Source organism: Mustelus asterias, unplaced genomic scaffold (genome assembly GCF_964213995.1).
Source record: "Mustelus asterias unplaced genomic scaffold, sMusAst1.hap1.1 HAP1_SCAFFOLD_626, whole genome shotgun sequence".
NCBI lineage: Eukaryota > Metazoa > Chordata > Chondrichthyes > Carcharhiniformes > Triakidae > Mustelus > Mustelus asterias.
In genome coordinates, this window is record NW_027590575.1 from 148,760 (window position 1) to 173,144 (window position 24,385).

General features: G+C 43.6%; 1 protein-coding gene across 1 annotated transcript in view; it reads right to left on the reverse strand.

Moving 5' to 3' along the window:
- LOC144487159 (tryptophan 2,3-dioxygenase-like) overlaps positions 1-24,385 on the reverse strand; it is a 62,369-nt gene that overhangs the window by 2,052 nt on the left and 35,932 nt on the right. The window contains exons 5-11 of the mRNA XM_078205220.1: positions 18,646-18,773; positions 13,999-14,185; positions 10,831-10,938; positions 10,164-10,275; positions 4,790-4,847; positions 2,277-2,356; positions 2,101-2,191 (exon numbers count right to left, since the gene is read on the reverse strand). Coding sequence (XP_078061346.1) covers positions 2,101-2,191; positions 2,277-2,356; positions 4,790-4,847; positions 10,164-10,275; positions 10,831-10,938; positions 13,999-14,185; positions 18,646-18,773 — 764 coding nt within the window. The remainder of the gene's footprint in view (positions 1-2,100; positions 2,192-2,276; positions 2,357-4,789; positions 4,848-10,163; positions 10,276-10,830; positions 10,939-13,998; positions 14,186-18,645; positions 18,774-24,385) is intronic.

Consider the following 24,385-nt stretch of genomic DNA (forward strand, 5'->3'; position numbering starts at 1 on the left):
AGTAAGAAGTCTCACAACACTCGGTTAAAGTTCAAAAGGCTTATTTGAAATTACAAGCTTTCAGAGTGCTGTTCCTTTATCAGGTGAGTCACCTGGTGAAGGAGCAGCACTCCGAAAGCTTGTGATTCCTAATAAACCTAATAAAACTGTGTTGTGAGACTTCTTACAGATAGGTTGTGACCACTGGAAGGTGACCAAGCGTAAAGGAGAACATGCCCCTGTCTACATCAATGGGGACGAAGTAGAAAAGGTCGACAGCTTCAAGGTTTTAGGTATCCAGATCACTAACAACCTGTGCTGGTCCCCCCATGCCGACACTATAGTTAAGAAAACCCACCAACGCCTCTACTTTCTCAGAAGACTAAGGAAACTTGGCATGTCAGCTATGACTCTTACCAACTTTTACAGATGCACCATAGAAAGCATTCTTTCTGGTTGTATCACAGCTTGGTATGGCTCCTGCTCTGCCCAAGCCCGCAAGGAACTACAAAAGGTCGTGAATGTAGCCCAATCCATCACGCAAACCAGCCTCCCATCCATTGACTCTGTATACACTTCCCGCTGTCTCGGCAAAGCAGCCAGCATAATTAAGGACCCCACGCACCCCAGACATTCTCTCTTCCACCTTCTTCCTTCGGGAGAAAGATACAAAAGTCTGAGGTCATGTACCAACCGACTCAAGAACAGCTTCTTCCCTGCTGCTGTCAGACTTTTGAATGGACTTACCTTGCATTAAGTTGATCTTTCTCTCCACCCTAGCTATGACTGTAACACTACATTCTGCACTCTCTCGTTTCCTTCTCTATGAACGGTATGTTTTGTCTGTATAGCGCGCAAGAAACAATACTTTTCACTGTAAATACATGTGACAGTAATAAATCAAATCAAAATGCAGTTCTCAGAAGGTGTCCTGGGAGCTGCCATGATTCATTTATTCTGCTGATATATCTCCCACAGAATTTTACTCCTCCACTGAGGATCAGTGACTGCCACCATGGAGATAAGGGCTACACACTGATGACTCCTGTCAGTGAAACAGTTGGGAGGTACAATAGGAGTCATATCTGCACAAAGGCGATAATAGTACAAACCATTGAGCTATTCATGCACTTCAGGTGCCTTTTCACAATTGAGAGCAGCCCATCAAGGGCCTCCAGAATAATGGTAGTCTACTGCCCTGTGCAAAATTGTGCAGCGGAGAGGAATGGAGCTGCAGGAACCGCAAGATGCAAATCGGTATGCATCCTCTTTGGAGAAAAAACAGGAAAAATAAACACATACATCTTGTGCCGCCCATTGCAATGAGTAATGGGCGGCACAGTAGCACAGTGGTTAGCGCTGCTGCTTCACAGCTCCAGGGACCTGGGTTCGATTCCCGGCTTGGGTCACTGTCTGTGTGGAGTTTCACATTCTCCTCGTGTCTGCGTGGGTTTCCTCCGGGTGCTCCGGTTTCCTCCCACAGTCCAAAAATGTGCGGGTTAGGTTGATTGGCCAGGTTAAAAATTGCCCCTTAGAGTCCTGAGATGCGTAGGTTAGAGGGATTAGTGGGAAAATATGTAGGGATATGGGGGTAGAGCCTGGGTGGGATTGTGATTGGTGCAGACTCGATGGGCCGAATGGCCTCTTTCTGTGCTGTAGGGTTTCTATGATTCTATGATAATGGAACAGACAATTACTGTCTTGGCATACATTGAAAATTTACTCAACAGTATTGGTGAATAGCTCACAAGACCAACACTACAACATGCAGCTGCAGTAGGGAAAGTGAAATCCCACATTTTAAAATAACCACTACAAAGTATTGTCAGGGCCAACCTTGAAATACTTTAAACAATTCTAGCCTCAATACTACAGTAAGTATATCCAGGCTTGCTCTGAGGCAGCCCAGAAAAAGACTACAAAGTTTTTTTTAAAAAGCCTCGTGATTGTTTGCTCTGCAAAAGAGAAAACTCGGAAAAATTACTTCAGTGTTCAAGGGGAGGTATAAATATAACCCCAATGATCACCAAATATTTCGATGGATATTCTCCTAATTTTCCATTGCAGCTGGCAGAAGAATCATGCAAGGCCTGTGAAGAAATGGCTGTCCTTTCATCCTACCTCATTGTAGAACGTAGATATTGATAGCCAGATGATCCACCTGTGCCTGCTCTACTTCCAATCATCCTTTGAACCGTACAAACATGATTGTCTTAGAGAAAATAAGAAGAAATTGTAAATTAATAAGAACAAATGCTTGTTTTACTTAAATAAATCAAGTTTGTATTATAACTTACATCTCCATTTAGTCATGAGGGAATCAATATCCATGAGTGAATTCAGTAACTGGAATGGCACCTGGAAACGTGGTTCTTCTCTAGAGATAATAAAAGTAAACATTGTGGGTTATCTTCTATAGTTTTATCTCCATTGTAAAGTTAATGCAATTATTGTCCTCTGACCTTTGTTCTTCAAAGGTCCATTTCTTGACAAACGAATGGGTAAACAATCAGCTTTCTCCTCCCTGAGATTTATTACCCACACTGGGGCTATTTGGGTGAGGATTCTATATGAAGGTGCCACAACCGGACCTTATAATTATCAGATAATTGACTACCTGAGGTCATGGCTTCAGTCCTTATGTCCCCCTCCAAGGGCTGCCCGCCAAGGAAATGGCTAGCAAATCTTCAGTCCTAGCCTGCTACTGGGAAAGGTGTACCTGACAGCCTTGCCATATGGCATGGGCACCACCTGCCACTGGTAAAATGCCAATGGCAGGAGGACAAAGCACATTAGGGTCTCAATAACCAAAGGGAGGGCAGGCCCTGATACCTTACTCTCTTGTAAAACTCCAGGAGAGGCAGATGGGCAAATGGCATGGCACTGCCTGCTATTGCACCTGATTTTAAAACCTGCACTCCTGCCAGACCAGTTCACAGGAAGTTCATAGGCGATGTTGTAAAATTCTGGCCATTATATGTCTGTTGGCTTTTTGATAGAACAATTGGAAATTATATTCACTGCCTCATACTCTCCCCATGGATATCTATATTTTACTCCACATAGAGTCATAAAGGTTTACAGCATGGAAACAGGCCGTTTGGCCCAACTTGTCCATGCTGGCCTTTTTTCTTTAACACAGTAAGAGTTTTAACAACACCAGGTTAAAGTCCAACAGGTTTATTTGGTAGCAAATACCATAAGCTTTCTGAGTGCTGCTCCTTCGTCAGATGGAGTGGAAATGTGCTCTCAAACAGTGCACAGAGACACAAAATCAAGTTACAGAATACTGATTAGAATGCGAATCCCTACAGCCAGCCAGGTCTTAAAGATACAATGTGGGCTTTTTTCTTTAACCACTAAGCTCGTCCAATTGTTCGCATTTGAGCCATATCCCTTTATACCCATGGGTAACCATGTGACTGTCTAAATGCTTTTTAAAAGACAAAGAATTGTACCCGCCTCTACCACTACCTCTGGCAGCTTGTTCCAGACACTCACCAACCTCTGTGTGAAAAATTGCCCCTCTGGACCCTTTTGAATCTCTCCCCTCTCACTTTAAACCTAAGCCCTCTAGTTTTAGACTCCCCTACCTTTGGGAAAAGATGTTGACTATCTAACTGATCTATGCCCGTCATTATTTTATAGACCTCTATAAGATCACCCCTATGCTCTATTCAGCCTTTCCTTATAACTCAAACCATCAATTCCTGGCAGCATCCTAGTAAATCTTTTCTACACTCTTTCTAGTTTAATAATATCCTTTCTATAATAGGGTGACCAGAACTGTACAGTATTCCAAGTGTGGCCTGACCAATGTCTTCTTTGTACTAAGTAGACACAAAATTAACATTCATCTTTGACGAGGGTGGAAAACTGCAATTAGTTTTGCCACTCATACAACTCTGCCCAAGTTGAAAATGAACTCCAGAGAACATATTTTCCTCATTGCAAGTGAGTGACAATTACTGTAGGTAAGTCACCCCTACAGTGTTCTTTTCCTATCTATGAAATCCACCTGACCTCCATGATATCTGGGGTGTGTGGCATGTATATGACAAATTGCAAGAACGTAACATCTGTATTTAAGCAAACTCTCATCTATATCATGTCCTTTTATCTTTATATAAAGGCAAATTGACTTATATAGTGTTTCTCAGAGTGATGACAATCTGAAGAATGAAACTCTTTGAACACTCCATATCAACTTCAAGCTCTTCCAAGTTAGCATAATATAAGGCCATATCAAAGTATATAAGCAAAGTAAAACCCTCTACTACCTTGTATAAGGGTAGATACTAGCTGTTCTCCAAATCTTTCATTGCAACTTGCTGAAACCCCGTATAAAGTCAATGATGCCACTCCACAGCTATTTCCACTACAGCAAATCAAGGGAACTCCACTGGACAATCAAATTCCTCTTGTTTTTCATTTGCCTTCACTTCAAATGGGCAATTCTATGCACCTTGAACATTTCTAGCAACCGTTATGTACTGAGATTGCCAACTTGTGTGGTAGTTTGTTGCAGTCAGTGTTTATTTGGGATGTTCAAACCGTCCATTTGCATTTCCATACTCCAATCCTTCTAGAGGTAAGTGGCATTTCCAAGAAGCTTGTGGAAGGAAATGTAAGCTTACAGCCATGTGATTTTCCATACATTACCTGCTGGGTATGCAACAAGAAATCAGCATTTTTGTTGAATCAATCTGGACTGGATCTGAGCACAGGTCCCAGAGGTAAAGCAACAGTATACTGGTCCATTAACCCACTCAGCTCTTTCACTGCATGTACTATATTGATTATAACTAACCTGTAAAAGTAGATCATGAGAGCTCCCTGCAGTGCCTTATACGATATTCTTCGTTCACCTGGAAAAAAAAGTACAATTCGCCATGTTTGAATCTATGTCCTACCAATCAATCTCTGTACATAAGTTTTAGTAAAGGATAATTAAAATATCCATTGGAAAATGGAAAATATGACAGTGAAATAGATTTTGACTCTGCCCACCTAGCAGAAGCCTGGTTTGTTGAAAAGTTAAAATGTCCCAGTTACTTGACTGCTGAAAAGTTGTACTTGGCGGGATTTTATGGCCTCGCTTGGGCAAGACTGGAAATTCCCACATTGTCTTTGTCTGATTTAACAGACTTTTCTGGACAAGTGGTGAAGTTGTTCTCTCAAAGCAGGCTGAATTCTAATCCAGACATATTAATCAGGGTCAATGAATACTGGGGTTGTGCTTTGATAGACAATGAGGAGCAGCAGTGTTCCTTTAAGAAGATACCAGCCCCTCTAGATTCTCTTCACTTCACTTAACCAAGTGCTGGTAGAGGGAAATTGGCAACACAATTCTCTGCAGATGGGTAGTCATTTTAAAACCACTATTCGCACTTTCTGGTTAAAATTGTTGTAGTCCTGTACTGCCATTGATGGGGAGGAGACTAGTTTTCTTCGATACTCACTGAAATTGATAGCTTCACCTCCCCACTGTAGAGCCTTCAGCAATGCAACCTGAGATTCTATTAATGGCATTAGGCACCAAGAAACGAATATCTGCATACCAATCTTGTTTCCAGCAGTTCTAAGCTGTTGTGTAAAGCAGCAGAAATGACAGTTGATTCAATCTCTGAAAATATTAAGTAATTAGCTAACGTATGCAAGTCTGTCATGTATTAAATGATGTGGAGATGGCGGTGTTGGACTGGGGTAAACACAGTAAGAAGTCTCACAACACCAGGTTAAAGTCCAACAGGTTTATTTAGTAGCAAACGCCACAAGCTTTCGGAGCGCTGCTATCTCCCACTCACCTGACAAAGGAGCAGCGCTCCAAAAGCTAATGGCATTTGCTACCAAATAAACCTGTTGGACTTTAACCTGGTGTCGTGAGACTTCTTACTGTAGCAAATGACACATGACATTTGAAGGCAGCAGGGTAAATATCACCCTATTGATTATGACTTTCTCCATTGGCGTTGTTCTGTCATTTACAGTAAGGTGCAAGCACAAGGAGTTCACAAATACAAGGAAGAATCATGGGACCAAAGCATATAAAACACATACACTACTATTACTAAACTTAACATTCATTCACTTCCGACAATGTGAGGGGAAGGTTGAAACAAAGGCACAACTGAAGGGAAGTGAGCAGGAGGGTGGGGTGGGATGCAAAGAACAGAGGGAACGAGTGAAAATTTGTCTGAGGTTCAAAGTTCAGAGACTGTCTTGATTTGTCTCGTAATGCCTATCTCTACTGGAGTTTTCTTAATCTATTTTTGCAGGTAAAAGAATCCTCAGACCAAAGCTTCAAACAAGGAAGTAATTGCTCTGCTAACATTCCACCAGATTTTATTTACATCTTTCTTTTACTAAAATTAGCCATTACATGAAAGCATGATTGGAGGTTTTTGTATACTTAAAGTCATGATTAACTACAAATTTTAAACCAGCTTTGACCTTTAATATTTTATCTGCATGTTCATACACCATTATATGAGTATAGATCAGAATGAATCTGCTCAAATTAGAAAAGTGACAGTGAATGCCTGTAGTCAAAGGCTGAGAAACTTCATATATTCATATTCCAAACCATAACCACTACCATCTAGAAGGGCAAGGGCAGCAGACACATGGGGATACCACCACCTGGAAGTTCCAACTCTAAGCCACTCACCATCTTGATTTGGAATTAGTTGGCCATTCCTTCACTAACACTCCAAACTTAACATTCATTCACTTTCCAACAATGAGAGGGGATGGTTGGAACGGAGGCACAACTGAAGGGAAGTGAGCAGGAGGGTGGGGTGGGATGCAAAGAACAGACGGAACGAGTGAACAAACACTAACAGTCCAAGGATGTGCAGGTTAGGTTGATTGGCCATGCTAAAAATTGCCCTTAGTGCCCTGAGATGCGTAGGTTAGAGGGATTAGTGGGTAAATCTGTAGGGATATGGGGGTAGGGCCTGGGGGGGATTGTGGTCGGTGCAGACTCGATGGGCCGAATGGCCTCTTTCTGTACTGTAGGGTTTCTATGATTCTACTGAGTAAAGATCCTGGACCTACGGGTGTACCTACACCATATGGACTGCGGCGGTTCAAGAGGTAGCTCACCACCACCTTTTCAAAGGCAATTAGGGATGGGAAATAAACGTTGGCCCAGCCAACAAATTCACATCCCACCGATGAACTACAAAATAATGTTCAAAATAATTTCTATGGTGAATGAACAATGATTCACTCATGGTAAACTGAAATGCTCCCAATATTTGGTTATTCTAACGTATAGGCCAGAATTGTTCAGCTGTTCATGCCCACTGCCGCTGCAAGTAAGGACAGAGAACTTGGCACTCAGCCAAATCTCTGTTCACTGCAGCGGGACCAGAGACAACTCCATCTATAGCTGCATTCTAAAAATTATGAAATACTGTTGTCCATTGTTATAATTATATATCATGAATACTACAGCATAATAGCTCCTGCTGTATTGTCTAAAAATGACACATTGATGATTTTTGACTGTGCACATTCATTAATTGCCAGCAATGTATTAATGGATCAACTCCATAAAGAATTTTCATCACAAGCATTTGAAATCTAAAACGGCTGCAATTTGGGACTCTAGATATTGGCCAGAAATTTCCCATCCCACCTGCCACGAGAATTGTAGTGGGCGGGACAGAAAATTTGACGGACCACCCATTGACCTTGGGTGGGAATTTCTGATCTTGGGGCGCACACGACCAGAAAATCTCAACCATTATCAAATGACAAGTGTGGAAGGCTAATTGTAAAGGCAATTACATGGTGTGATGCTTGTTTCATGGAGAGTGCACCTTGGGGATTATAGGAGCACTGTCCTTGATTCGTTGTCAGTTAAAATTAAATATAATAAAATAAACAATAGCTACACCTCTATGATTTCTGAAATTGCACACACTGGGCAGAACTTAATGCCACCCCCAGAGGTGGGTCTCAGGGCGCCGGTGAATCTCGAACAAAGGCACCCAGTACCCAATCCAGGTACTGAATATTGGAGTTTAGGGAAGTGGGGGTGGGTGAGGGGGGAATGACGCTGAGAACCAGCATCTCTTGCCCTTGCCACCAGCCTCCTACTCTGCAAAACCTCTTCCCCACCACATTACTTAACTGTGTCCTGGGCCGTTTCACAATCCTGAGACTCCAGTGCCTGTCCTTTCAGTTGCAAAGTAAGAAGTCTCACATCACCAGGTTAAAGTCCAACAGGTTTACTTGGTAGCACGAGCTTTTGGAGCGCTCCGAAAGCTCATGTTACTAAATAAACCTGTTGGATTTTAATGTGGTGTTGTGAGACTTCTTACTGTGCCCACCCCAGTACAACGCCGGCATCTCCACATCATGGCTTCGCGTTGCAGCCATGGCATCCACAGTGGTACAAGAGCTGCCAGCCTCTGATTGACCGACAGCATTTAGTAGTTGAGATTTCCAGCCCCGAGGTCTTGATTCCAGAGGAATGCCCGATGCTGGCATGGCTACTGCCTGATTAGTTTATTTGGGCTTCCCAAGAAGCAGCATTATTAGTCTCTAACTGGCTCTCCAGCCAGCAGGTGAGAACGCTGATGCTTCCACAAGATTTCACCCATATTTGCATGGTCCAGTAGGTAAATACACAGCAGCAATTTCCAGGGTGTCCAATGAGAGTCCCTTTGATCACTGAGGTAGGGCTGAAGCGGGTTTGGGTGGCAATGATGGGGTCAAGTTCACACCAGAGGCAGCCTGAGATTTATTTATCAGTTCCAGGGAGCACCAACTTCTTCACCAACAAAGGAATTTACCCGTTGAGATCTCTTCTGGGCTTGTTCCTGTCAGGTAAGCATATACTATCAAAAAAGCCTGTGTTGGTTTTGGACACCCTTATCAGCTACAGTGGTTCCTGGTGGCACCAGTTAGAGCCTGGAGAATTTTAACTGATGGTAGTCATGATGTGGAGATGCCGGCGTTGGACTGGGGTAAACACAGTAAGAAGTCTCACAACACCAGGTTAAAGTCCAACAGGTTTATTTGTAGCAAACGCCACTAACTTTCGGAGCACTTGCTGCTCCTTCGTCAGGTGGGTGGGAGTTCTGATCACAAACAGGGCACATAAAGACACAAACTCAATTTACACGAATAATGATTGGAATGTGAGTCTTTACAGCTAATCAAGTCTTAAAGGTACAGACAATGTGAGTGGAGAGAGCATGAAGCACAGGTTAAAGAGATGTGTATTGTTTCCAGACAGGAAAGTTAGTGAGATTTTGCAAGTCCAGGCAAGTTGTGGGGGTTACAGATAGTGTGACATGAACCCAAGATCCCGGTTGAGGCCGTCCTCATGTTTGCGGAACTTGGCTATCAATCTCTGCTCAGCGACTCTGCGCTGTCGTGTGTCGTGAAGGCCGCCTTGGAGAATGCTTACCTGAAGATCAGAGGCCATGCAGACGCTACGACAACGGATGAATGAACACCACTCGACAATCACCAGGCAAGACTGTTCTCCTCCTGTTGGGGAACACTTCAGCGGTCACGGACATTCGGCCTCTGATCTTCAGGTAAGCGTTCTCCAAGGTGGCCTTCACGACACACAACAGCGCAGAGTCGCTGAGCAGAGACTGATAGCCAAGTTCCGCACACATGAGGACGGCCTCAACCGGGATCTTGGGTTCATGTCACACTATCTGTAACCCCCACAACTTGCCTGGACTTGCAAAATCTCACTAACTTTCCTGTCTGGAAACAATACACATCTCTTTAACCTGTGCCTAATGCTCTCTCCACTCACATTGTCTGTACCTTTAAGACTTGATTAGCTGTAAAGACTCACATTCCAATCATTATTCATGTAAATTGAGTTTGTGTCTTTGTGCCCTGTTTGTGATCAGAACTCCCACCCACCTGACGAAGGAGCAGCAAGTGCTCTGAAAGTTAGTGGCGTTTGCTACAAATAAACCTGTTGGACTTTAACCTGGTGTTGTGAGACTTCTTACTGAATTTTAACTGGCCAGCTTCCCTCAAACAGGTAGGGTTAAAATCATCCCATGGCAAGAGATTATAGAACCCCAAAGGATATTCTACCCCAACATGTTCCCAATGTTATCAGTTGCAGTATCTTCTCATTATTTTCAGTTTTATTGGAAACATATTCGCTTTATGTATTCTACAATTCTTGTCCCTACCTTTGCCCAACAGATGTTCATGACGTTTTTCATCGAACAACGATGTGAGTATTTCCTTGCGTTTGTTCAGTTCCCACAGCATATCTTCCTTCTCCTCAAATGTGGGCTTTGACTTTTTCAAAACATAAAAATTGTACAGTTGTTAATCATTTGAAGATTGTATACATGCCATGCTCTCAAAAATAATTTCTCTCCCACTATCTGCAAATATAAATTTACTGTATGGTTTTTGATGCAGAGACAGCTGTAAAATAACACCACAAAATAGCATAAAACAATAATCTCATTTTTTAATGAAAGTGGTTATATCTTATTGCTGAGCATATTTAACATTTTTAGGAATTCCCTTTTATTGGTATAATTACAATCACCTTTCCACAGTTTCAATTGTATATCTGCATTTTTAAATCCTCTTTTGGGATGCAGATGTCGCTGGTAACACCAGCATTTATTGTTCCATCCTTATTTTCCCTTAAGAAGGTGAGCTGCCTTCTTGAACTTCTGCAGCCCATGTAGTATTGAAACCCACTGTGCTGTTTGGAAGGGATTTATGTGACTTACACAGAATGCTTTTCTAAGGTTAAATGATATGCACTTTGCTTTATTGGCAAGTGCATGAATGTATATTTTCCTCCTATACTAGTTTCAATTTGATTATGGTTGTTACCTGGATATCTGTAAATTCTTCCCTCAGTCCTCTTTCAATGTTGTTTTGCAATTTGCCCCAGAAATCAAATCCATCAGGTTCAAGTCCAGGGGTCCTCTCCAGCCATTGCTTAAAATAAAATTAAAGATCCAATATAAAAATATAAACATGTCAGAAAATAAATACTGGGCCATGAGTGACTTCCCTTTCTCACCCTCAATGCTAATGATAAATGAACTCACCTTCGCAACTTCAAAGAGTAGTGCATGACTTGCACCTCCCCTCAGGAATAATTAATCATGAGCACAATTTCTTAGTTATGGCCCAGTTGACAACACTCTCACCTCTAAGTAAGGGGGTGTGAGACTTGAGCACAACAATCTAGGTTGACACTCCAGTGCAATAATTAGGGGGTGCTGCACTGTTGGGGGTGCTGTCTTTCAGAAAGTCAAGGCCCCTTCTGATCTCCAAGGCAGCTGTAAAAGTTTTGAAGAAGGGGCCAGGCCAATATTCAATTCTCAATCAGCATCACAAAAACAGAAAATGTTGGAAAATCTCAATAGGTCTGACAGCATCTGCAGATAGAGAATAGAGCTAACGTTTCGATGAGCAAAGATATAGAATTATAGAATCTCTACAGTACCATTCGGATGATCGAGTCTGCACCGACTCTCTGAAAGAGCATCCCACCCAGGCCCTAACCTGTAACCCAACACATTTCCCATGGCTAATTCCCCTAACTTATACATCTTGGGACACTAAGGGGCAATTTAACATGACCAATCCACCTAACCTGCAGATCTTCGGACTGTGGAAGGAAACCAAAGCAACCGGAGGAAGCACACGCAGATATGGGGCGAACATGCAAACTCCACACATATTATTCAACAAAAACATTTAATTTGCTCATTATCAGATTGCCATTTTTGGAAGTTTGTGGTAAAAAAAAATTGGCTGCTGCATTTCCTGCACTACAACGTTTTATTGTAGAATACTTTGGAATGTCCTGAGGTTGTAAAAGGTGCTATATCAATGCAAGTTCCTCTTTAAAAGTATAACAACTTCATGGCTACAATATCTACAGGTAGAAGATATGTAGAAATAGTATGAACTTAGTTCAGGTACTACTCACTGTACAATTCAAATTTTGACCTTTACCAATGTCAGTTACTCAAATAAATCTTGACAATCAGTACTTTGCACGACTGACCAAAGAAATCCATTTAGGTTGTGCTTCTATAACTACATTCAAAGCATTTACCAAAGCAGATAATGAAATGAGGGCCATTGATGCCCTGACGCCGCTCCAGGTGCTCCAGTTTCCTCCCACAGTCTAAAGATGTACATGTTAGGTGGATTGGCCATGCTAAATTGCCCTTTAGTGTCGCAAGACATGTAGGTTAGATGGATTAGCCATGGTTAAAGCACGGTGTTATGGGAATAGGGTGGGGGAGAGGGTCAGGGTAAAGTACTCTGACAGAGAGTCAGGGCAGATTCAATGGGCGGAATGGCCTCTTCTGTACGGTAGGGATTCTATGATTCTATAAATGAGGCCTACGCTGTCACTCGATCTGTCACCAAGTGGTGCATTGGCATGCTTAAGATGCAGTTCCACTGGCATGGACAAGTTGGGCCGAAGGACCTGTTTCCATGCTGTAAATTTCTATGACCCTATGACTGCTCTGGCAGTACTCTTCAGTACAGCCTCTGGAGGGTCTCCCTCATTGTGGTGGTCTGCTGTGTACTCCACAACATTGCGCAGCAGCAGAGTGATATTCTAGAATAGGACCACCATGCGTATTCCTCAAGGGAGGAGGCAGACGAGGAGGGAGTGGGGGAAGAGCCCAAGGAGGACCAGGAGGGTGGAAGACAGGCAGCGGTGAGGGTCCAGCATGCCAGCTGGACCAGGAAGGCCCTGATTGCAGCCAGATGCTTCGATTAGGAGGCTTGATGTCTGGCAGCTCCAGCCCCAACTGGGTTGACTGTCCCAGCGAGTGACTTGTCAAGGCAGGACGTTGATGAAGCCTCGATGTGAGACAAGCTGTGAAGCTTCTCTGCTCTGCCTAAGCCTGACACCTGCCTGTCCCCTGACTGCACACAGACTTCCGGTCTCATGTCTGAGAGAGGGTTGGAGGGACCATTGTTTTACTCAATGTTCAGTGATGGGGAATGGTGGTGGGGCGGGGGGGGGGGAGCTGGTAGCGAGACCTCGGGTTCAGTGAGTGACAAGGCTGTCTGCCACCATGGGTCTCCATGACTCTCACTGTTGGGGTTGCATGGAGATCCAGTTGGAGATTCTGAATACAGATGGGAAGATAAACTCCCTATGGGAAATGGAACAAAGGGAGAGCAGTTGCGGCTTTGAGGTGCAATATTTTTTAATGCTGATTATTGACAGTGTCAATGATCCTATCCCTAACTATGTTGGTCTGTCTTCACCTATGCCCTCTTGGTGCCCCTAAGTCTTCTTAATCTTGTGTGGCCTAGCACTACATCTAGGTGGCTCGTCCTTTCTTCTATCTGTCGTCCATTTCCAAGAGACATTGTATCCCAAGAGGAGACAGAATTGGTGCCATTCTGTAGCAGGCATTCTATTGACAAGTCAAACAACTCCACTGACCTCCTTGAAAGGATCCAGAACCACACTGTTGAAAATCCAGGAAGTTAACAAAACATCTCCAATAACACAACACAGTACTTGGCACTGGCAAAATTAAGTCAAATGTATCTCAACTGTAAGCTCTAGTTTAGTTATTTAAATATGTTAATGGAGGATCCCTCAAGCAGCATGAATGCAGTGCTGAATGCGAGGAAGAGAAAGTAATAGCTCTTCAATATAAGATCTGCCTGATGGTCAATATACCAATACAAAATTGATTATTTCAGACTCACTCACTAAAACTATATCGGCCTTCCTATAAAGCATTAACAACAAAGGAAACAGCTGGACAACATTAGAGACTGTCTTAACCAGAACTCCCAATACTAACACTGTAGCTATGAAATAACGTGGTCGTCTCCCCCACTTGGCCTGTAACTTAAACCATGATAATGTATTTATGTGGCTGAATGTCGGAATGGCTCCACAATTCCATCCTTGAATTCTTCGTGATATGTCATTTGTCTTATCTGTTACCTTGTTGAGAAAATCAACATGATTGATTATTGACTGAATCTCAATGTGAGCACCTCCACTAGTTGTAAGAGTGTTGGTTCCAGTTCAGATTGAAGCAGTTGCTCATTTTCCTTCCCTTTGAAGTTGTCCTTGTAGTGCTTTCTGTTGTAAGGAACTCGCAAACTGTCTGGAACTCCAATCTTATTCTCCACAAGGCGAAACTGCAGACTCTGAAATCCAGAAGCAGGTACCAAATAATTCCTTTGAAATTAAATGGAAAAAATAGTTAGCATATTATATGAATCATAAACAGATTAAAATTCACTAAAACTCTTTTCTTTCTTGTATTATTTATGGAATTAAACCAAATGTTAGCTGAGAATTGGCTTCGTCTTACTTATCTGTCTCCTACCAGAAGATAGGTCAGCAAGGACACATGTAACATTAGCCTATCCAGGAGACACAATGAGGAATTTAATTGTACAACCATATGACCGGATGTAGGCTATAACATCACTTTCTGAATTGTAGGATACATAATGGATATCAAAAAATGTTATAGCACATGGCATGATTGCATTTAAAAGGACCTGACAAACTATTTATTAGAGGTAATAGAGGTAGAGATTTACAGCATGGAAACAGGCCCTTCGGCCCAACTTGTCCATGCCACCCTTTTTTTAAACCCCTAAGTTAATCCCAATTGCACATTTGGCCCTATCTCTCGATACCCATTTTACCCATATCACTGTCTAAATGCTTTTTAAAAGACAAAATTGTACCTGCCCCTACTACCACCTCTGGCAGCTTGTTCCAGACAGTCACCACCCTGTGCGTGAAAAAATTGCCCCTCTGGACACTTTTGTATCTTTCCCCTCTCACCTTAAACGTGTGCCCTCTAGTTTTAGACTCCCTTACCTTTGGGAAGAGATATTGACTATCTAGCTGATCTATGCCCCTCATTATTTTATAGACCTCTATAAGATCACACTTCAGCCTTCTACACTCCAGAGAAAAAAGTCCCAGTCTATCCAACCTATCCTTATAACTCAAACCATCAAGTCCGGGTAGCATCCTAGTAAATCTTTTCTGCACTCTTTCTAGTTTAATAGCAACTGTTTCAAACAGGGAATCCTGAGCAATCTATTGGTAAATGTTCATATTCACTAATCTTTCCTTGCCTCATTTCTTCTTTTCTTACACATTTTAACCTAGACACTCTCCTGCTTGATATGGACAGGGACAGGGAATATGGACAGGGACAGGACTTGCAAGTCCTGCCAATTTTGTGTCATCCGCGAGATCATAGCGAGATGATTTAAGACTTATCTAGATAGCCATATGAACGGAGTGGGAATGGAGGGATACAAAAGAATGGTCTAGTTTGGACCAGGGAGCAGCATGGGCTTGGAGGGCCGAAGGGCCTGTTCCTGTGCTGTATTGTTCTTTGTTCTTTGACTGGATGCCAATCCAGACAACTGGTCTCATGTAGTAGTGTGCCCACTATCAACTGGCCCCACACTGTTTCATGCCTCCATGTTGGGCATTTCTGATATTTATGGTCCTACTCATCATTTCTTTTCCAAAAAGAAATTGTGCACAGGCTGAAGCTACAATTAGTTCTGAGCTTTCAGGTCACCAACAGATTCTACCCTGTGTGTGAACACTTATTTTAAGTATTTTCATTTTTAAGTCATTTTACATGAAACAGAAACTTTCACCCAATCATTGTTCTATAAATGATAGAAATTTTCATAAGCACGCTTCTAATGTAGTTGAATTTCTCCCAGTCCGAACAAATTCAAACTATGTCCAAAGCATTCGGAACACGGGTTCACAGAAACATGATGAGGCCACTTAGCCCCTCAAGCCTATTCTATCATTCAATGAGATTATGGATAATCTGTGGCATAACTTCATTTATACACCTTTGCCTAACACTTCTGGTTAACAAGCAATCTACAATTTCAGATATAAAATTCACAATTGACCAAATATCAACCACCAAATGTGGAAGAGAATGCCAGGCTTCTCACCATCCTTTACATAAACATAGAACATAGAACAGTACAGCACAGAATAGGCCCTTCGACCCACGATGTTGTGCCGAGCTTTATCTGAAACCAAGATCAAGCTATCCCACTCCCTATCATCCTTGTTGTGTTTCTTGTTGCTTTTGGATGGGCTTAAATACTTTGTGTTTGAAATCCTCTCAGGGTGCTACAGGTTCTTTTGTTGATCGGTCATCCTGCCACCCAGCAACTGGCTGGCATTTTTTGCTCCCGTTTGCATTGGGCGGTTTCAGGGAAGGGAATGGAAAATATGAGAAGACCAAAGACGCATTTCATGTTGATGTGAAAGCAGAACGCAATCATCCCTCTCCATGCATCAGTGGTAGGGTGTGTTTCCAACCATTCAGTATCTGAGGCCTCAGTGGGATCTATCTGCAACTCACTATTGGGCCCGTACACAGGAATCATAACCCCAACAGGCCAAAAGTCCACCTACAGTAGCATGATGTTAGAGCAGCATGAAGCACAACTGGAAAAAAAGATGCGCACCTGGCCAACAGACCTCCAGAGGAGGTCAGAGATGAATGCAGCACTTCATAGAATCCCTTTTGGCTCATCGATTCTGCACCGACAACAATCTCACCCAGGCTCTATCCCCATAACCCTAGATATTTACCCTGCTAGACCCCTTGACCCTAAGGAGCAATTTAGCATGGCCAATCAACCTAACCTGCAGTTCTTTGGACTGTGAGAGGAAACCACAGCACCCAGAGGAAACCCATGCAGACACAAGGAGAATAGGCAAACTCCACACAGACAGTGACCCAAGGCTTGAATTGAACCCAGGACCCTGATGCTGTGAGACAGCAGTGCTAACCACCGTGCCACTGTGCTGACCCTCTTGTGGAGCGCCTCCACATCTTCAAAAGGGAGAGGAGGTACTGGCTTGTGTGGGGTTTATGTGGGGTGTCAAGGGAAGAATCAAGGGCACCAGGGTAAGACTCGAGGGTACCAAGACATCACTCTGAGCACACTAGGGTTTGATTCCCAGGGTACCAGTGTATGATGTGACATTGACTGGAGGGGTGGGAGGGTGTTTGACTGGAGTGAAACTGGGGAAAGTTTGCTTCAAGGAAGACCTGGGCGGGTGGGGGGGTTGACTCAGGTGGAACCCAGGTGGGGATTTGACTTTAGGGAGATCAGGAAATTTGACCCGGGGGAGGCCAGGTGGGGGGGCCTGACCCAGGGGAGGCTAGGGGTTTGACTCGGGAGAATCTTGGGGGTTGATGGCTCTGGGGGACAGGAGGATTTGACACAAGGGAAACTGGGGGTTCATCTCGGGGGAGGTGTGCATCAAATGTCATTGTATCACGGTGTTGTTTTGTGGTGCTGCATATAAACCCAGAAATACGCAAAGTAGGACTGAAATTCCTTGAAAGCTTCACTTGCCTTTCACTGGAACTTCAGTAAGAAATGGACAGAATCAGCATTGAAATGATGGAAACTTGAGTGGGACAGTTGAACACCCTACAGAATTTCAGTCTCTCATGTCTAAAATTTTGGCTGCCTGGATATCTGTAATAGATCATAAAAACTTTGGTTGCAAATGTTACTGCTCTTCACTCTCATCCACCTGCACTTCCCCCAACCATCCCATCCCTTTTCCTTCAACCTAACACATGCTTGATGCTCAAGAGGAACAGCAGATCACCAGGACTTCCTGTACCAGGCATTTACATAGCTGGGGGAATGCCTATTAGGACCAATAAAAAAAACAAATCAATCCCTCCTGTCTCAGTGACATATAACTGAGTAGATTGTGGTACTGTAGACAAGCCAATGCTCAAGTGGATGTTTGATCTCTCAGCTAAGAATATACTGTGAGGATTGGCTGAGAGTCAAGACACCCATTACAGCACTAGAACATCTGAAACCCAGGGAAATGTTTATTTACACAAGACTACCAGGTTCCTGTGCTTGTGGTTTCAACCATTGATATTTTTAAGTGTCTGGTGATTGACACTTCATTACTCTGTAGGAAAAAAGGTTTTTGTTAAGAAAGTGCAAAATTATCATTGATGACTGTTTTTCAGTACTTTTTTAAAAAATATGCAACTGTCACCCAAGGATCCATTGGTTCTGTATAGTGTACTGTGCATGAATGGGCATGGAATTGCCATATCTTGTCATGGGAGCACAGAGATTGTTTGGGGGCACATACCTTAGGGGGCTTGATGAGGACCTTTTAAACTTATCTTTCAAAAGGTTCCCTCATGCAGACAATAGTTCAGAACATTTCTGAGATGCGGTGAGTCATGATTCTTTAAAAAGCTTGCATGACTCCACACAAATTGCAGAGGTGTAGAACATGCCTATCCCTGCAATGAAGCCAGCCAGATCAGGAGTGCAGAGTCCTTACCTGTGACTTGATACAGCCTGCACCAGCCTGGGAATGAGGTCAGGAATCCCAGAATTGGGACGTGCCTGCCATTTTTAAAGACTCCCAAGTCATCCCAGCTCGCTGAAAATCCAACCTTCAAAGTTGCATCTTCAGTTTCTCTAAGCAGAGATATTTATTGCAGCACATATCATTATGTGGAATTTGAGAGGAATTATAACTTTTGTCAACAATAATAAATTGTTATTTCAATATCAGGTGCATTGCACAATAATTTTCCCTTGTTTGTGCTAACTTCAAATCTTTGTTACCGGAAATCGAAGAAGTCCAGTGCTGTCATTGTCTCAAGAACTGCAAACTGATCCACCAGGAGCTTAAGAATCATTGCAATTCGATGGATTCTTGAGACCACTTTCAACATATTTCTTTCATTTCTCACCTGGAACACAGTTTTAATATATTACATATCAATATCTGTTCTATTCAAAACTTAGTACAGTTAGGATACTTGGGATAGCCAAGAAATAACACCTTTGCTCAATCTCCCACCCACTAAGAACAGATGGAAACAATGTGAAGGGCGGAATTTTCCTGTCTCATTTGTTACAGGAAATCATAGCAGGCTGGGACGTACCATACAAAGCTCCATTGACCTCGGGTAGGAATGTCTGGCCGGAAAATCCCATCCTAAGTCTAGGTTCTCTGGCCTCCCTGAAGTGAGTTGCCTGAGGTGGGAGGTGGTACGCTATTTGCTGGTAGTGGGGTCCTCTGGTCCCATCGCTGTCAATGGGATTTCCCATTGACTGCACCCCACACTGCCGGGAAGCTCGTCGGCAGGACTAGAAGATACTGCCAGTCTGTCTGTGTGGAGTTTGTGCAATCACACACTGTCTGTGTGGAGTTTGCACATTCTCCTCGTGTCTGCGTGGGTTTCCTCCGGGTGCTCCGGTTTCCTCCCACAGTCCAAAGATGTGCGGGTTAGGTTGATTGGCCATGCTAAAATTGCCCCTTAGTGTCCTGGGATGCGTAGATTAGAGGGATTAGCGGGTAAAATATGTAGGGATATGGGGGTAGGGCCTGGGTGGGATTGTGGTCGGTGCAGACTCGATGGGCCGAATGGCCTCTTTCTGTACTGTAGGGTTTCTATGATTTCTATGATTAACCCTGTTACATAAATGCCAGTGTGAACAGCCAGAGAATTCCAGCTTTGGTTTCTCTCTCTACAGATGCTGCCAGACTTGCTAAGATTTTCCAGTATTTTCGATTATCCTTTCAGATTTCCAGCATCCATAGTATGTTGATTTTGCAAAAATACTTAAAACTCATTTGAATGGTCATGCTGATCCTTCACTAACTCTAACATCTATCATGGGAAGTAAATTTATAAAGCAACAAGCATAATAAAAATAATTTTAAAAACACACAAAAGTTGCAATCTTCCAAACTATCAGCAACTTATTAACAGTGAGACCTTTCCTCCGAGGAATCTCACACTTTATTCTGCACAATTCCTCAGGTCGGATCCTTTTGATCCAGATTTCCTTTCATTCATTCAAAGGATAGAGTCATAGAGGTTTACAGCATGGAAACCGGCTGTTCCACCCAACCTGTCCATGCCATCCCTTTTGTTTTTAACCACTAAGCTAGTCCCAATTGCTCACATTTGGCCCCTATCCCTCTCTACCCATTTTACCCATGTAACTGTCTAAATGCTTTTTAAAAGACAAAATTATACCCACTTCTACTACTGCCTCTGGCAGCTTGTTCCAGACACTCACCATCTTCTGTGTGAGAAAATTGCCCCTCTGGCCCCTTTTGTATCTCTCTCCTCTCAACTTAAATCTATGCCCTCTAGTTTTAGTCTCCCCTACCGTTGGGAAAAGATGTTGACTATCTGGCTGATCTATGCTCCTCATTACTTTATAGATCTCTATAAGATCACCCCTAAGTTTCCTATGCTCGAGGGAAAAAAGTCCAGTCTATCCAGTTTCTCCTTATAACTCAAACCATCAAGTCCCGGTAGCATCCTAGTAAATCTTTTCTGCACTCTTTCTAGTGACCAGAGCTGTACACAGTATTCCAAGTGTGGCCTTGCCATTGCCTTGTACAACTTCAACAAGATATCCCAGTTCCTGTATTCAACGTTCTGACCAATGAAACCAATCATCCTGAATGTCTTCTTCACCACTCTGTCCACCTGTGACTCCGCTTTCAAGAAGCTATGAACCTGTACCCCTAGATCTCTTTGTTCTATAACTCCCCCCACGCCCTACCATTAACTGAGTAAGTACTCCCTGGTTCGATCTACCAAAATGCATCACCTCTCATTTATCTAAATTAAACTCCATCTTCCATTCATCAGCCCACGAGCCCAATTGATCAAGATCCCATTGATATTGGACATATTGCCATCATAGGCAAGGTGTGTATTTGTTTCCTGTTGTGAGTAATGCAAGAAGAAAAATTAAAATACTAATCTTTCAAAGAGATTAAGGCTCAGAACTACAGTTCCCAGTGGCCCAAAACTCTCTGGGCAAGCACCAGCTAGAGAACGGCTGCACATGCGCAAATCTGTTTTCATTGTCAGATCTGTAAATAGTTCCTGCACACATGTATAGTTTGTTTCTTTTATTCTTTCAGATTAAAATGGTTCCTACACATATGCAGAGAAGGAAAAGACAAAACCAAGTGAAACAGCACTGTTCCACAGAAGGTGCCAGAACAGGCAAGGTGGGGCTGCAAAGAGAAGGGCCCAAGGAAAATGAGAATTTTGCATAAACCAGAGACTGGGACAGAAAGAGGTGATGTGTAGATGCCAGCGTATCAGGTAGACAACGTTGGCCGAGTTGCAAGAGTATGTACCATGTACCTGGTGAATGGTGTTCTCACGTGAGATGATGGCATCCGTGTTGATGATCCAGCATGTCTTACGGAGGTTGCTGTGGCAGGGTTGTGTGGTGTCGTGGTCACTGTTCTCCTGAAGGCTGGGTAGTTTGCTGCTGACAATGGTCTGTTTGAGGTTGTGCGGTTGTTTGAAGGCAAGAAGTGGGGGTGTGGGGATGGCCTTGACGAGATGTTCGTCTTCATCAATGACATGTTGAAGGCTCCGGAGAAGATGTCGTAGCTTCTCCACTCCGGGGAAGTACTGGACGATGAAGGATACTCTGTCCGCCGTGTCCCATGTTTGTCTTCTGAGGAGGTCGGTGCGGTTTTTCGCTGTGACACGTCGGAACTGTCGATCGATGAGTCGAGCGCCATATCCTGTTAAACATATCCTGTTAACAGGATATTGCGCTCGACTCATCGATCAAAAGTTCCGACCCGCCACAGCGAAAAACCGCACCAACCTCCTCAGAAGGCAAACACGGGACACGGCGGACAGAGTATCCTTCATCGTCCAGTACTTCCCCGGAGTGGAGAAGCTACGACATCTTCTCCGGAGCCTTCAACATGTCATTGATGAAGACGAACATCTTGCCAAGGCCATCCCCACACCCCCACTTCTTGCGTTCAGACAATCGCACAACCTGAGAGTCCGGGTGGACTCTCAGAGGCTTTTTCCCAGGGTGGAAATGGCTGCTACGAGAGGACACAGGTTTAAGGTGCTGGGGGGTAGGTACAGGGGAAATGTTCGGGGTAAGTTTTTCACATAGAGGGTGGTGGGCGAGTGGAATCGGCTGCCGTCAGTGGTGGTGGAGGCAAACTCAATAGGGTCTTTTAAGAGACTCCTGGATGAGTACATGGAACGTAATAGGATGGAGGGTTATAGGTAGGTCTAGAAGGTAGTGATGTGTTCGGCACAACTTGTGGGCCGAAGGGCCTGTTTGTGCTGTAGTTTTTCTATGTTTCTATGTTTCTAACCTCAAACAGACCATTGTCCGCAGCAAACTACCCAGCCTTCAGGAGAACAGTGACCACGACACCACACAACCCTGCCACAGCAACCTCTGCAAGACGTGCCGGATCATCGACACGGATGCCATCATCTCACGTGAGAACACCATTCACCAGGTACATGGTACATATTCTTGCAACTTGGCCAATGTTGTCTGCATGATACATGCAGGAAAGGATGTCCTGAGGCATGGTACCTTGGGGAGACCATGCAGACACTACAACAATGGATGAATGAACACTGCTCGACAATCACCAGGTAGGAGGGCTCTCTTCCTGTTGGGGAACACTTCAGCAGTCACGGGCATTCGGCCTCTGATTTCGGGTAAGCGTTCTCCAAGGCGGCCTTCACGACACACAACAACACAGAATCGCTGAGCAGAAACTGATAGCCAAGTTCCGCACACATGAGGACAGCCTCAACCGGGATCTTGGGTTCATGTCACACTATCTGTAACCCCCACGACTTGCCTGGGCTTGCAAAATCTCACTAACTGTCCTGGCTGGAGACAATACACATTTCTTTAACCTGTGCTTAACCCTCTCTCCACTCACATTGTCTGTACCTTTAAGACTTGATTACCTGTAAAGACTCGCATTCCAACCATTATCTTGTAAATTGAGTTGGTGTCTATATATGCCCTGTTTATGAACACAACTCCCACTCACCTGATGAAGGAACAGTGCTCCAAAAGTTTGTGGATTGTGCTATCAAATAAATCTGTTGGACTTTAACCTGGTGTTGTGAGACTTCTTACAGAAAGAGGTCCCAGAGAGGCAGTCAAGTCAAGGAACAAGGACAGGAATGGGAACCAGGCCCTGTTCAATGAATTGAAAGTAAACAGCAGAGGGAAAGACTCTGAATTAAAGAGCCAGAGTCGCAGGAAGCAGACTTGGGACATAATGGGCTAATGGGAAGGCAGAATATCTGAGGAAACAACTGAAGGTCAATGACCGCTTTACTACAGACCTTTGGAGCAATGGTGTTCCGCTTGGCATGAGCAAATATCTGGGAGTGTGGTGGAACTGCAGCTTGAATACATAGAGAGATCCAGGTGAAAGGAACCTTGGAAAAAAATGATTGAAACCCTATAAGTGGTTTCTTTGGTTAAAGAGGTCTGAGCGAAAGCATCCTTTGAGAGAGAATTCCAAGATGAGTAGTTTGAATGTGGAGTTTGGAAGCTCTCGTGTGAAAGGGGGTGAATTTTACAATCCCGCCCACCACGGGAATTACAGCAGGCAAGGGGCGGACTTTGGAAAGATCCGTTGATCTCGAGTGAAATTTTCAGGTTTTCATAGAGTCATAGAGGTTTACAGCATGGAAACAGGCCCTTTGGCCCAACTTGTCTGTGCTGCCTCTTTTTTTAAAACCCTTAAGCTAATCCCAATTGCCCACTTTTGGCCCATATCCCTCTAGACCCATCTTACCCATGTAACTGTCTCAATGCTTTTTAAAAGACAAAATTATACCCACCTCTACCACTACCTCTGGCAGCTTGTTCCAGACACTCACCACCCTCTGTGTGAAACAATTGCCCTTCTGGACACTTATGTATCTTTCCCCTCTCACCTTAACCCTATGCCTTCTAGTTTTAGACTCCCCTCCTTTTGGGGAGTCTAAAACTATCTAGCTGATCTGTGCCCCTCATTATTTTATAGACCTCTATAAGGTCACCCTCCTACGCTCCAGAGAAAAAGTCCCAGTCTATCCAGCCTCTCCTTATAACTCAAACCATCAAGTCCCGGTAGCATCCTAGTAAATCTTTTCTGCACTCTTTCTAGTTTAATAATATCCTTTCTATAATAGGGTGACCAGAACTGCTCACAGTATTCCAAGTGTGGCCTCACCAATGTCTTGTACAACTTCAACAAGACGTCCCAACTCCTGTATTCAATGTTCTGACCAATGAAACCAAGCCATGCCGAATGCATTCTTCACCACTCTGTCCACCTGTGACTCCACTTTCAAGGAGCTATGAACATGTACCCATAGATCTCTTTGTTCTGTAACTCTCCCCAACACCCTACCATTAACTGAATAAGTCCTACCCTGGTTCAAGCTACCAAAATGCATCACCTCGCATTTGTCTAAATTAAACTCCATCTGCCATTCGTCAGCCCACTGGCCACTTACGAACCATGCCTCCTATATTCTCA